This window comes from Pleurodeles waltl, chromosome 3_2 (assembly GCF_031143425.1).
Source record: "Pleurodeles waltl isolate 20211129_DDA chromosome 3_2, aPleWal1.hap1.20221129, whole genome shotgun sequence".
Lineage (NCBI taxonomy): Eukaryota > Metazoa > Chordata > Amphibia > Caudata > Salamandridae > Pleurodeles > Pleurodeles waltl.
In genome coordinates, this window is record NC_090441.1 from 32,583,700 (window position 1) to 32,597,856 (window position 14,157).

Genomic DNA, 14,157 nt, shown 5'->3' on the forward strand with positions numbered 1-14,157 from the left:
ATTCTTTAATTGGAGGCATAGAAGGAGGGAAAGACTAGAAGGGAAGGAAATAGTCCATCTTATGATCTGAAAGACCCATTTGTCCCATGTTATGGACCGCCAGTGAGGGAGATGAACCTGAATCCTCCCTCCAACTGGATGCGTGTGGTCTTGGAGAATAATACTAAGAACTGGGGCGCTGAGGAGGAGGGGGGCTGAGCGGTGGAAGACTTTTCGCCAGACCCTCAGGACCACAACCTTGTCCTCGAACAGGATGCTGACCTGGCGGAGGACAGTGGCTGGTCTGTGGATGACGTGGTAACCCACCCCTTCCGAAGCCTCGAAAGGGACAAAAGGCAGACTACTGGTGAAGAGGCGCCGAGAGGCCCAAGGACCTGGCCGTAGCTCAAAAACCCTTGAAGTGCTCCAGCACCGAATCTGCCTTTTCACTGAATAGGCGTGAGCCATCAAAGGGCATGTCCATAAAGTTTGCCTGGATATCCCCCAAAAAGCCAGATGTACATAGTCAGGCATGGCGATTAAGGACCACGGTCAATGAAATTGCCCTATCCAGAGTCGATTGTGTCCAAACCACACCTTATTGAAAACTTGGCTGCATCTCTTCCATCTTTAACAGCTTGTGTGAGAGTGTCCTGCACGCCCTCCGGGTATGGGACAAATGGCCCAATAGGCATGAGGAGTTTACAGACCTCAATGCCAGGCTGGAGGAAGAAAACATTTTCTTTCCAAGCTGATCCAGCCTCTTGGATTCCATATCCGGGGGAGCAGAAGGGAAGGTACCAAGAGAGGTGGAGGCCTGGACCCCCAAGCTCTCCAGGGTGGGGTGTTGGGTGAGGAAACTAGGATCATTTGGAGCCGGGCGATGGCAGCGGCCAATTGTCCTGTTTACAGTAGCCCCTGTGCTGGGTTAGGAACACGTTCCCAGCAGGTCATCAGTGAGGGCTTCGTTAAAGGGTAACATCGGTTCCGATGTGGAAACCTATGGCTGAAGCACCTCAGATAGGAGGTTAGTCCTGACCGGCACGTAGGCAAATCCAGGTCCAAGACCTCAGCTGCCCTATGCACCACCATAGCATACAAAGCTCTCTGTAGGAGGTGAGAGCATGCCAGCATCTGGAGAGGTGTCCAGTCCGCTAGCTTGCCCTAGTTCCTCATACCCGTCCATTTGCTCCAAACCATACACTAAAGGATCCTAAGACCCCTCCCATTCCTCACGTGTGCCTAGTTGCTCATAACAACACTCAGGTAATTATCTGGGCCCTGTTGAAGTCAGAATTGGCGTCGTACGACGACATTCCGGCTCATCAGGTATGACGATGGGGCTTGCATCAGTGGTGCCGGGAGCGTCGACATCGGGAATGATGCTGGAGAAGTCTGACTGTGTGAACTTGGCATTGTTCCGGATTCAGTATCAGATTCAAGAGGCATCATTGGAGCCAAAGCCGCTGGTGTGGAATCTGATGGGGGCCCCTCCTGACTCCACGGGTCCCGAAAGCACACCAGCGGGGCCAGCCCGCTTGAATACAAGACGCATGGCCTCGTAAAACTCCTTAGGGGAGGAAGGGCGTCTCAAAGTTGGCCCTGGCATGGGTTCCGCGGAATCGTGCCTGGAACGTCTGCATTCCAGATTCGCCTCATCAGTTGGGCCGAAGTCAAAGTCTGCTTGGACTTGTACTTCTTGTGCCTCTTCCCCGAGTGCCCGGAGGACCTCGAAAGTGAAGAAGAGGACTTCAAACTCCTGGAGCGGTCCCGCAACCTCCTCCTTGATTGGGATCATGACATCCTAGGAGTGGTGCCAACCGATGTCGACTGCCAGGCAGCCACGAGCTTCAGAGACTGCTCTCTCTCAAAGCTTTCGGGGCCATGGCCTAGCAGTCGGAACACAACTTCGAGTCGTGGTCTAGGTCCAGGCACCAGAGACATAACTGATGGGGGACCGTCACCAACATGGTGCGATGGTAGGTGCCACACGGCTTAAACCCAGTCTTCCTCCATGTCATCCTGCACAGACTTCAAAAAGAGTCGACAAAAAAGATCAAAAAAGGGCCTGTCAAAAAAGACAAGAGGGTAGCTCGATTTCGGATCTGTGCTTAACCGGCGCGGAAGGAAAAGAACTGACGCATGCGCACCGGGCTGGTACCTTTATAGGGGAATGTGACCTCACAGACTGCTCCAACGATGCCATGTGGATCTGAACGACCCCACCAGACGACATGCACAGGGTACTGCTCAGCAAATATTCTGGATTCCAAGCTGACGCCAGGAAATTCTAAGGTAAGGAATCTGCAGCTAGAAGTCTCTATCAGATTAAAGTTGCTACTTGATCCACGGCCCAGCAAGGACATAAATGGAGAAATCCCCAAATGTATGGATGAGAGTATCTGATCTTCTTCCTACCAGAGAATTTATGGACAGGATTATAGAGGTATTTTAGGTCTGACAATTCTAATCCCAAGAGTTGCACATAGATTTCTGATCAACTGCTCCCCAAACGAAGCCTCCAAATATTATCTCTCTTACAACTAGGTGATAAGCATAGATTATCATTACAGCTAACTTTAACCCAAATACAGGACCCCCATTCCACAAGATCATATGTTACATTCATCATTATGAATTTCTCCTGGGGTCTCAATTATCAGATCGTGCTGGGACAAATAAATCCTACAAATCATATTCCCTTGATTCAAATGGAAGTAATTGAATGCCTCAGAGGTTTCATTCTATCACCTTGCACCCCCAATTGAAGCTAACGCACAAAGTGTTCATCAAACTGCAAACCAATATTGAGATTGGTTTTAGTTCAGGATGAAATTATGCCCCTTTTGACAGCCTCACATCCAGATAGTCTTGAAGGTGCAGCTCCATTTATTTTCTATAGACCTATGCTGTTCACAAGTTTTTCTTTGCCAAGATATTTAATTAATTGAATGTTTAGCAGGCCCCAGCTGTGAACACCTAGACTTTGACTGCAAGCTGTCACTGCAGTAACATTTTAAAAAGACGAAATCAGTAATGCCTTTGCAGATTCTTGGGAAACCTGTAGAAAAAGCAAGATAATGTGTTGTCACCCCCACCCCACCCCACCCCCTTTAAAATCCTAATTGTTTCACCCATGTAGATGGAAAATGTTTTAATTTTGTTTCTTTTCTAAAGAAATCCATACGTACATTGTGTCCTCTACCAAAGGACTTAAAACATACACACACCAAACACCTGAAGACAGTAAAGAAGAGCTTGTCATCATGTTTAAAGGACTTGAAAGTAAATCAAGTTTTTGTCGTCCAGTTTTTGGCTCCAGGAGAATAAGCTCACAGAAGAGGCACTGTTGGCCTGCTGGAAATGTTTTTGTTGGTTCAGTAAGTGAACAGTTTCCATAAAGTGCTTTCTGGAATGACAGATGTAAAGCTCTCACAAATCCTGCAAAAAAGGGCTTGTGAATCCAACAGGGCAAATTCCATTTAGTCCCTCCTGGCTGACTGTTGGCACTGTGCTATCCTCCAAGCTGTTGTCCCTCACCCCAGGCGAAACCACCAGGACGCTCTTCAGGCAATGGATCATAATTGTGATCTTCTTCTTGAGCATCAAAAATTGCTTTCCTGGAAGACAAAAAACGTACATGTATTCGTTTATCATTTCAAAACATTTCTACAGTTACATTTTTCCAATCATTACGTTGATTGAGTTTTTTGCTCATTCTAATCACTTTCTTCTCTTTGAGCAACTTGTTGAGTTTTTACCAGATAGGACTGCATGTGTCAGACCCCGTTCATGGTGCAGGAGGGACAGTAGCACGTGGTAGACAGTGGCTTATGGTCCCCCACCTTGGTGGCTGGGGTTGTCTCTAGAGTTCTGGGGTAAGTCCTACTATAGTTCTCCAAACTGGGCCAAGTACACCCGTTTTGAGCTCGACAATCGGGGTGGTGAGGGTGAGCAGTCCAAAACAACACAGTGGAGGACAATGACTTCGAACTGAACAGTCAACCAACATACTCAATAACCTTGTGCAGCCCAGTGCTTCTATTTTAAGTAAAATAAAAGTACATAAATCTTACAGCGAAACAAAATACTACGCACTTCCATGGAGTTACAGGACAGTGACCTCACCTGGGGTTCTAGTGTTGCTCCACAACAACTATGGTGCAACCTTCCTCTCTTAGAAGTTTGCCAACATCTATGGGAACGTATACAAAGGTACTGGGACAAGTACTGATAAGGCACATGTGCGGATTACTAGCTGTTTTCTCTCTGGATAGTTTGTAGTTCTGTTCAATAGTTCTTTAAGCCAAATGTTTGCACTAAGAAAGGTTAGCTTTCTGACAGTAGGTTCAACTTAGCACGATTAAGACCATCTTTCCGAGTTCAGGTCCAGTGTTAACTGCTTAATGGAGACAAGGTTCCGAAGGTGCTAGGTGGTGAGGTCTGTGATCTCATGCCTTTGGCAGCCTCCAGGTCAGGTGTAGATGGGTGTTAATTTTCAACAACTGGGGACTTTGGGCTGAGTGCAGATAGGTCCTTGTCATCAATAGTTGCAGTCAAGCAGAGTACAGAAGGATGTGCCTCTGGTCCGGGTGTAGATGGTTGCTCGTCTTCGGCAGTTGCAGTCTATCAGCTGAGGTCTTCAGCGACTTCTTAATGGGTACACCACCTCAGGCAGTTGCAGCACCAAACCTGCAGGTGCTGCATGGATACCAGATGCACTTTGTCGTATTGGCTGTTGGCTTCTTTACGTAGTTCACTATGGAAACTGCATTGGGAGACACCTCACAATTTAGGTTTTCCTCAGCTTTGGCCCCACTGTTAGTGGTCTACTTCTGGGTGTTCCACATGCTGTGAATTTGCCGGACCTCTCCTCCTGGAAAATCTCTTTGCCTGCCGAGCAAGTAGGCAGGTTCCTGGCTCAAGGGAGATCTTTTGTTTCTTCAGCAAGCTGCACAGACTTGAGGTGATGTTTCCTCACCTCTGGGAGACAAGCTGTCATGCATGCAACCAAAAAACAAAACTCAAGGACCGACACATATACCCACACTAGAACCAGAGTCAACGTATACAACAAACGCACACTGGTCCGTGGGTTACAAGTGAAGCACAGATCTATCACAGCAATGACATTGATTCCCCACTGGGTATGATATGACACTGCATCAATAAATGAACTGTAGAGAGATACCAAGAATATGCAAATCAGTCTTGGTCCTGCACTAGTAACCACAAGCACAGGGCCAGCCTCCTTCAGATGGGAATACAGGCAACCCCTAGATTAGTTTTGGCCTAAACTATCAGGTTTAGCTTGTGTCCTGCAGGTCAAAGCACAGGATCCCTCCGGGAGCATACTTGTTGTCTGAAGGGATCTTCTGGGGTTGCTTACGTTACCAAAGGGGACCTAACTTACCAATTCAGACTGGACTGTTCCTACTGGAGCAGGACCAAGGCTAATTTGTGTATGGCTGGTTCCTCTCTCATGTGGCAAGGTGGGCAAAAATAGAAAAATGATGGTCAAGAACACGCCCAAGTAACTACCAGTTCTTTAAATTATTTTTTTGCTACCGAAACACACCCGAAGGAGGATAAAGTGGAGACAGTGAAAGGGGAGGAGAAGACAGAGTAAAAGGATAACGAGTAGCAAGATAACAGAAGTACTTTACAGACTCGAACCATTGTGGAAACAAACTATTATGGCAATAGTTTGTTACAGGCTAGGAGCTTTAAATACTTGCAGCATGTGCAAAGCAGCATGAACATATATGCTTTACAATACAAGGTCAAAGCGGAAATGAAACCTACATGACAACATAAGTTTTACATTTAATGGGGAAGTGTTACTAAAGGTAGGGCAGTATCTGAATCTGGTTTAGATACTCGAGCATCCTGGCAGTAAAGGACTTCTGATAAGTAACTCTACCGACTCAAGCCTGAGCCTGTACGATCAGTAACTTGATGGTAATACATAATCTACACCTGCCCAGGAACTTTGAACAGAATACACGGCATCCTGAGCTCTGATCCACACCGGGCTCACTACGACTACACACGAAGCAGACTCCTTCTACATTAAGCACCTCTGAAATATTAGTGATCAAGGCTGGCACATTGAGCACACATCTGACATACTTGAAACAGCACTCGCGGTAGGATGACGCGCTATTAACAGCACATTCAAATATTTCACCACGTTACATATTTTGGATGTGCTGTGGCATATGATGGCCGCACTACACTCTTCTTAACTGCATAAATTATAAGGGTATTTTGATTTCTTGTATGTAAATGTCTCTGGGCGATTATATGGTAAGGGAAAAGCTACGAGTCTTGTGGCCCGGTACAGTATTTAAAATGTGTGTGTTCTTTCTTCAATACAATAGTCAGCTTTTTAAATAGGCATTGCTTCTCGTGTGGCACAAAACAATTTGCTTTGGAGTTGTTTTTTTATTAGATGCACACGTTTGTCGCTGGGACTTCCATAAAATTTGTAGAAGCACGAAATAGTGTTCGTGAGCGCCTTGAAACAGTGCTTCTGGGTGTTGTGAATTTCATCTGTTGCCCTTCAGATTAGCTTGCTATACCTATTTAGCCACTACATTTAAAACATATTTTAAAACGCACCTTTAGGCCTCATGTTTTCCGATTGTTTAATGTGGAGAACCCTCACCCCATTCAACATTTTTTTCGGAGCTGGTTTTGATTGGCAGCGTGGGCCTGGTCCAGCACGTTCTTCCATCCCTAAATGTGCACACCCCTACACTTTCTATGCTCACAGACTTGTTCTCAACAATTGTTGGGGGAGATCGTTCACTTTTTCACCAACGCTAATGGATTAATGATGAGAGCACACCATTTGCCCTCATTTAGGGTTCACCCAAGTTAATTACCCAGTGTGCTGTAAAAGACAATTTGCTATTTATTTCCCCTAAACGTTCTTGGGGATTAATCCACAAATATTGATACTTCATTTTTATTCAATGTTAAGCTGTGTGGCTTGCATAACACACCATTTGACACGCGTCTTCCAAAAGTCCTTTGAGGTGGGGTGGGATTTTGAGAGTAGAGGAGCACCAAACCTACTATTACGTTTCTTATATTTATGTTTTTAAAAATTACCAAGACTGGCGGCATCAGACAACTACTGTAACAAAATTAAAATACATAAAAAGATGAAGAATCGATAGATTGTGTACACCATAAAGAAAAGAGGGAGTTAATTGCTGGGAATAGTTTTGAAGTGAGGTGATTTAAGACTCTCCTGAGACGGTAAGATACAGAGCAGTTTCGGTTTCTCCAGTAAAGAGTTACATATGTTCGGAATATGACAGCACACATCTTGAGATAATACTTAAAGGCTTTCTTTAAGCCACATCCAATTTTCACCAAAGTTACTGTTTCATCATGCTCTAGAAAGTCTCATTTGTATTTCAGTTGAGAGGAGCCTACTCCCATACAACCATTTATACAGTTTTATTCAATTTGCCAGACCTAGCACGCTTGAAATACACCACTACTCATTTAAAAAAAAAAAAAAAAAAACATTCTATCGGTAAAATGCTAAGAAAAAGATGCCATATTCCCCATAACACATAGACCTTGCTACGTGTCTCACTTGTGGTTTAATGTTCTGTGTAATGGAGCAGTGTGAAATGCTACAGAGTATTGTTGCAGATGTAGAATGGCGTAGTAAGGTGTTTGATTTTGGGAGTGGTGTCCTATATGGATGGATATGAGAATGTTTAAGAGGGAGTGGTGTGGTGTATTCACTTGGCCTTGTCCTTCTTAATGGGAGTTGTGGGTTGCAGTTGTGGTTGGTTTGGAAGTGAAAGTGAGGTGGTGCTGAAAGGTGTCAGGTTGTGCTTTGACCACATGGTGGCTGTTCTGCTTTTGTATGGGTTGTTTGGCATGTTTTGCTGGAGGCAGGTGTGGTGTATTTGAATAACGCAATGGTGAGGTGTGCGGTTAATTACCTTCAGTGGGGTTGTTGCGAGTGGTGTGGTGATTTTGGTTACACTGATGCATGGTCTGCGAGGTAGGGTGGTGGAGTTTTTTTTGGTCTGAAATAACGTGATGATATCTGCAATGATGTTTGGTATGGTCTTGGAATTTTTATTGTGAATTATTGCCCTTAGTGTGGCACCGCAGTCCTGTGTAGTCCATGTCAAATTTGAGGCACAATGCACTGTGCGAGACCAGTTGCCCCGACTGATATAGTGCAAACATAAAACGTATAAGCTAAGCTTGCCTTGTCTGATTTGTGATCCAAGCCTTTTTCTTTTTTTAATGAGGATGTGTCTGTGTTGGGCAGGGGGTGACTGACTGTTTGAATCAGTGGTGACTAAGCAGGGAGGACTTGGGAGTCACAGTGCTCACAGGTGATTAGCGCACTCTACAAATCCGGATTGATTGATGGCTTACTTGAATGTGGGAGGTGTGAAATGAGGAAGAAGTAGAGGAGATGAAAAAACACTACAAAATCATGGTGACATGATAGCAGTTACACGTTATATTTATACAAATTGGAATGTATATAACTCATGCACTTGTATATAGGGTCATCTTCTATCCATCAGGTCTGATGCATGCAATATCTGAATTGTGTGGCATATATAGCATCACTAATACAATTTTCAAAGAGGATCGTCCTTTAAACTTGAATACTGGACCTGGATCATGGTGCCTGGGAGCCTTTGGTGGGTAGGAGTCATACTCCAGTGGCATATATGAACAATTGTATAATTTAAAACAAGTAGTCACAAAAAGAGCCAAAAGAAAGTAGTGAGTCTTCCATAGATTCATAAACGAGAACCTGCGACTACTCATTAAAGAAGTGTCAAACTCACTTTAGTGCATTCAAGAGAGGCTGCATTTGCCCCTCACACTTTCCCAGCCCCCAACCACTAGTGTTGGAAGATAAAATCTGGACAGAGTGCACAGGCACAACTGTGAAGATGGAAGACACTTGCCAATCACTGTAGGACAAACCTCTCGGTAAATATCAGGTCCCAATAAATTCAGAACCTATGTAGGTCACAATGGGTTGACACCAATTGTGTGACAAAAGTAAGAACCGCACCTTGATGATTGAAGAACTGCATTTTGTACTAGCTGGACCTTGCATCCTAATGCCAGTAGAAAAGAGGGTGCGTCTGAGAAAGGCACAAATTTGCAGATTGTAACCATAATGGCAGACCCCAAGCATTCATCTGGATACTCACTCTTCATCCCTCCCAGTGGCTTCAAAGCATTGAAGGATTAACAATATTGAACTCCAAATGTAAAAGTGGCATATAGGAAATTCATGGCCAACTACAGGCTCATGAAGACAAATAGAAGGCTTCTCTGTTACACACTTAGCCAGCTCCAGCAGACACTACAGTACACTATATGGTCAATAGTGCCAATGGGCATTGAGATAGTCAACAATAAAAGGGCCGAAATATTGCCTACTTCAGCAAGCTGATAGCCTTAATCAACTAATTGCCAATGGGTGGTCTCTGTACCATCACTAGGATAAAACTGATGTGAATGTCTGACCCAGAGTCTTAAATATTGACAAATTGTCTACAAACATCAGTTTTTTTTGGTTACGTTTCCATTTTGGTTTTGAAGATTAAATACTTGTGGGGTGAGCAATATGTGAATCCAAGAGCCTCATGATATGCACTATCATCCAAAATACAAATAGCATCCTTACAAAAAACTTGGCGTTCTCAGGATTCTTCCTCCACCAGGCTGAAAGGGAAACACGTCTTCCAGGAAATAATAGATGTGACCAACTGCAATTCCTAAAATTCAAAAATAATGTTGCGGTTAACACAGATTCGTGCAATGCTACTCATTTTTGTGGATTAAAACATTTATTTGGTACACATAAACCACTTACTAGAAAGACTTGAACAAAAGATTTAAAAATTTAAAAACTTAAAGGATATTTCTTAAACACACGTGTAACGACCCTTAAAGAGAAGAAAATGGCAAATTATATATATGTATAAAAAAAAAAAAGCAGGTGTGGCTGAGCAAGATGGCCGTCTACTCACAAACCAAAAGGTTATTCTGACACCCTGTATTAAATCGGATGAATCCTGCAGCTGCACACATCAGGCCAGAACCCCTTCACGTCACCAGGACGCAGTAGTGAGGTGATTTTTTACCTTGAATACTCAGCTAGAAAACAAGCTAGCCGTGCATCATCAGAGGGCGGTTAGATCTCTTGTTTTGTAACTGCTTGGTGCAAGGCTTGCCAAGACTGGGCCAAATATCATGTGCCCGAACCCCTCAGAGGAAGGGTGAGAAAGTCAACGGTTATGGAGGGCTGTTCTGTGTGAAAGACATTTGGCTGCAGAAGCTAAGAAGACGGCCTTGGCCAAGGCAAGGCCTGAAAGTCCTGAGTGGGCCCACAGTGCTGGCGGAATAGTATTAGAACAGACTTGCATCTATAGAACAGGCTGCTGATCCTCAACTCCACATCCCAGTGTAGAGGCTGGGTTTCTGATGCTGAGCTTCCAACACTGGAAGGACGGGAATCTGCAAAAGGATTCTCTGCCTTGTTAGACAAGTTCCAAGCAGAAGCACATTCCACTGCAAAAGGAGATGCGGAGGTGCTTGCTACCTTATTGAAATGATGAGAGACAAACACTGGGGTAGTCACCTGCAACAACCTAGAGGCCCACTTGAGTGAGGCACTGGAAGTGTGGAGGAGGGAATTGTCTCAAAGAGTAGAAGGGTGAAAGACTGCCACTGGGCTGGAATAAATGCATGCAGCAATCTAGAGGTCTGCACTGGTAAAACATTGGAGTTGGGAGAACTGGCTTCTCTCTGAGTCCTGGTAAACAAAATTAGTGTTCAACAGTGCGGGCCCGAAAGGTATATCCCACAACAGAGAGTGAGGGCCGAGCACAGAAAACATATCAGCTTTGTGGGATCCTGACTGAGACGTGCTCCCTACAGAGTCAAAGGGGGGCTACCTTTGGACACTGTGAGGGCTTAGAACGACTAACAGACAAAAGTACGGTGATATAGTGGAGCTGTGCACTGGGGCAGGCATGGACTGAGAAGGTCCTTTAGCTAGATTAGGAAGTGAGACGGAGAATAGAGCATGTGGAGAAGGCAAGGAACAGGTGAGAGCAAGAGACTGAGCCGTGTGTGCAAAAATGCTGGTTGTTGACAACAGTGTCTTACTTGATGTTTTCAATCAAATGGCAAAAGACAAGCTGGGCAACAAAACCACACAATATACTCAATTACAGACTAGCTTTATTCGGGTCAGGCTCAGCTAACCGAGCAAAAGAAAGTGATCAACCTACTCCCACAGACCATGAAGGTGATACAGACTTCCAGGTAAGCCCTCTAACTTAAGATTCACGGAGTCTATTGAAGTAAATCTTCTGAATACAAATATGAAAAAGCTAAAAGCAAGCATATGGGTTATGGGGAATAACGTGGAAGCCATTTTATCAGAAATGCAAGCACTACAGGAGAAGGTCGCAGCACTGTTGTCATGGATGCAAGGGTTGGGGGGAAAAGCATAAGAGGTAGAGGGCTGTTCCAGGTGGCATAATCTGCAGTTTGATGGATTTCTAGAAATGGTGGAAGGGCAGTCAGCACTATTGTTTCTTGAAAGTTGGATTACCAATGGTCGTTAATCTTGTCACCCTTTTGTGTTTGAATGAGCTTTCCCATGAGGGCCCCACCCACAACCCTCATAATACAGCACTTCAATTACTGTTACCAAGCACAGTATGGGCTAATGAATGGGAGGCATTCAAAGTGGTGTAAAGAGGCAAATGCTTAACTAATGTGTATGGTACTAGGCTTTTGCCGCAATAAATATTTACTAAGCAAGAAAAGGATTTGAAGCAACTGGTAGCAGAAATGATAAGGCAACTTTGGGGACAAAGGAATTAATAAGCTATGAAGGATGCACTTTGAGTAGGTATACACTCAGCAGTATAAGAGAGACGTTAGTTGGTACTTAAATGGTCGCCAGAATGTGACTGCTTTCCAACCAAATGTTACCAGGAATTTGGCAGATGACTGTAGGATCAACTTTTGGAAGTGTCTCAGGAGGTAAACGAGATGTGAAACATACCACCAGAAAGAGGGAGACAGCGGTTCCTGAAGACCAAATGGCTCCACTTCCATAATAAATACTGATGTGAAATTATTTAGCAAAGACCCACCCAGACGCCTGGTGATAGCCTTCAGGACTTTGATCCATGATGATAATTGTGGGTTTGCCCACAATTGAGTACCTGCGTCCCACACATATTATGCACAGAATTAAGGTGTGAGAGGAAAACTGTGTTGGGGTGCTGAACCTTAAGAAGGTCTTAGGCACAGTGGAATGGGATATCTTTTGAGGGTGGGGTCTGAAACACAAGGGTTTGACCTATTTACAGTAACTAGGGAAATGATTATACTCTTTTCCAACAGTGAGAGTTACAACAGGTGGTGTAGTACGGGACAGATAGTCAATCCAAAGGGGAATGAGACAAGGATGTCCCTTGTTGCTGATGCGGTTCGCACTGACAGAGGGTCCATTGGTATGTAGGAAGAGAACCAGTGGGATGGATAGCGCACACACACTGCTAAATCTGAGACCTTGCCAACTCTGTGTCCACCAAATTGACAAAGCCTAATACCATTGAGGAAATATTGGGACTTTGAACTAATTGGGAGAAATCAAGATGGTCCTCTTTAGCACACCTGACATGGATGGACAGGGTGTATCTCACTGAGTTGGAATTGCACAGGCAAATGGAAACATTTTAATAATTGGGAGTTCAAGTGACTAAGGACATGAGCGCAAGCAAGAAGACTTTCAGCTGGACCAGATGAGACTGAACTAATGATTTATTAATAAGTTCACAATGCAGAACTATGTGAAAACAGCAGGCACAGTCAGCTCATTAGGGCTACATGGTTGTTTGGATTCTTTCCTAATAAGTGTCTCCCTTGGGATGACAGGTCAGTCTGGAGGGAGGACACTGGTGCATATTATGTAAACAAGTTGAAGCATATTACACTGAGATGTATCACACTCTTGTTGAAGTTGTACCAGAGTGTTGCAACTTAAAATGAATAAACAGTGTAAAACAAAATAATATATATTATATATATATATATATATATATGTGCTAGCTTTTTCCTAAATATGGACACATACTGTAGTGTTTGAGGAAGTAGGTGGACTTCTTAAACAGGTTACCATTGACAATTTTTGCTAAGATTGTACTTCTGAAGATGGTGCTTTCTCCGGTACGATCTCCACAAGTTACAGAGAACAATGAAATCCATGCTGTTGCATGAATTAAAGGTACTGGATAAGCTCATGGTGTCACCCGTTTAAGCTCGATACCCGAATCTGCCACAGGACAAGGGTAAATGGACTTACCCGGACACAAAATTATACTACATGATAACACAAGATCCAGTCCAAAGGTTTGGCGAAGATAGCAATTGGGAGAGGAGTTTGCTGCAAAAATTAAATGGGCTGCAAGGCTTATTAGTGGTGGGGACGTACATGCTGGAAGACACACCTGTATTGTATGGGAGGTTATGAAGGTGTGGAAGAGGGTGGTTATAGTAGTACAGTAGTGGTCTCCATTTGAGGCGAGTTTGCCCTTTTGGAGCATTAGGTCCATTAAAATGGTAGGCCACATTGAAGGTCCTGCTTGTGGGAGGGCATGTGCCCCAATGTGGGGGATTTGTACCCCAATGGCACTTTCAACACATCTGAAGAAGAGCAAAATACATTTACAATTTGCTCACATGGCTCAGACAGCTAGGGAAATCTGGAAAACATTTTCCCAGGACCCACATGTGCTATGCAAGAGTTGCTTAGCATAGCCCAGTGAAGAAAATGTAATACCTATCTATACAGAGCCCTTTGCCTGGACAAAAGTGGATAGGCAAATCAGACCACGGAAAGATAGGCTGCTGTGAGTGAATAGCAAGACAGCCACAGTTTGGAATAGGATCTGCAAAAATGTTGAAATGGTGTGAAGAAAAAATAAAAGCATATTTAAAAAGAGGCAAATAATCAGTTTGTAACAAAATATACAATGCTAAACCAACACATGAAATGCTCAAACAGAGGAAATGCAATTCAGTAACGTCTTAAATTTGCGAAATACTGAAAATACAGTTTCAAATAGTGTCTTTAAGAAG

The 14,157-nt window shown here is 44.0% G+C and overlaps 1 protein-coding gene across 1 annotated transcript in view; it reads right to left on the bottom strand.

Moving 5' to 3' along the window:
• Positions 1-3,118: 3,118 nt before the first annotated feature.
• The window catches only part of DERL2 (derlin 2), a 73,648-nt gene continuing 62,609 nt past the window's right edge, over positions 3,119-14,157 (bottom strand). The window contains exons 6-7 of the mRNA XM_069226677.1: positions 9,680-9,770; positions 3,119-3,599 (exon numbers count right to left, since the gene is read on the bottom strand). Coding sequence (XP_069082778.1) covers positions 3,494-3,599; positions 9,680-9,770 — 197 coding nt within the window. The 3' untranslated portion in view covers positions 3,119-3,493. The remainder of the gene's footprint in view (positions 3,600-9,679; positions 9,771-14,157) is intronic.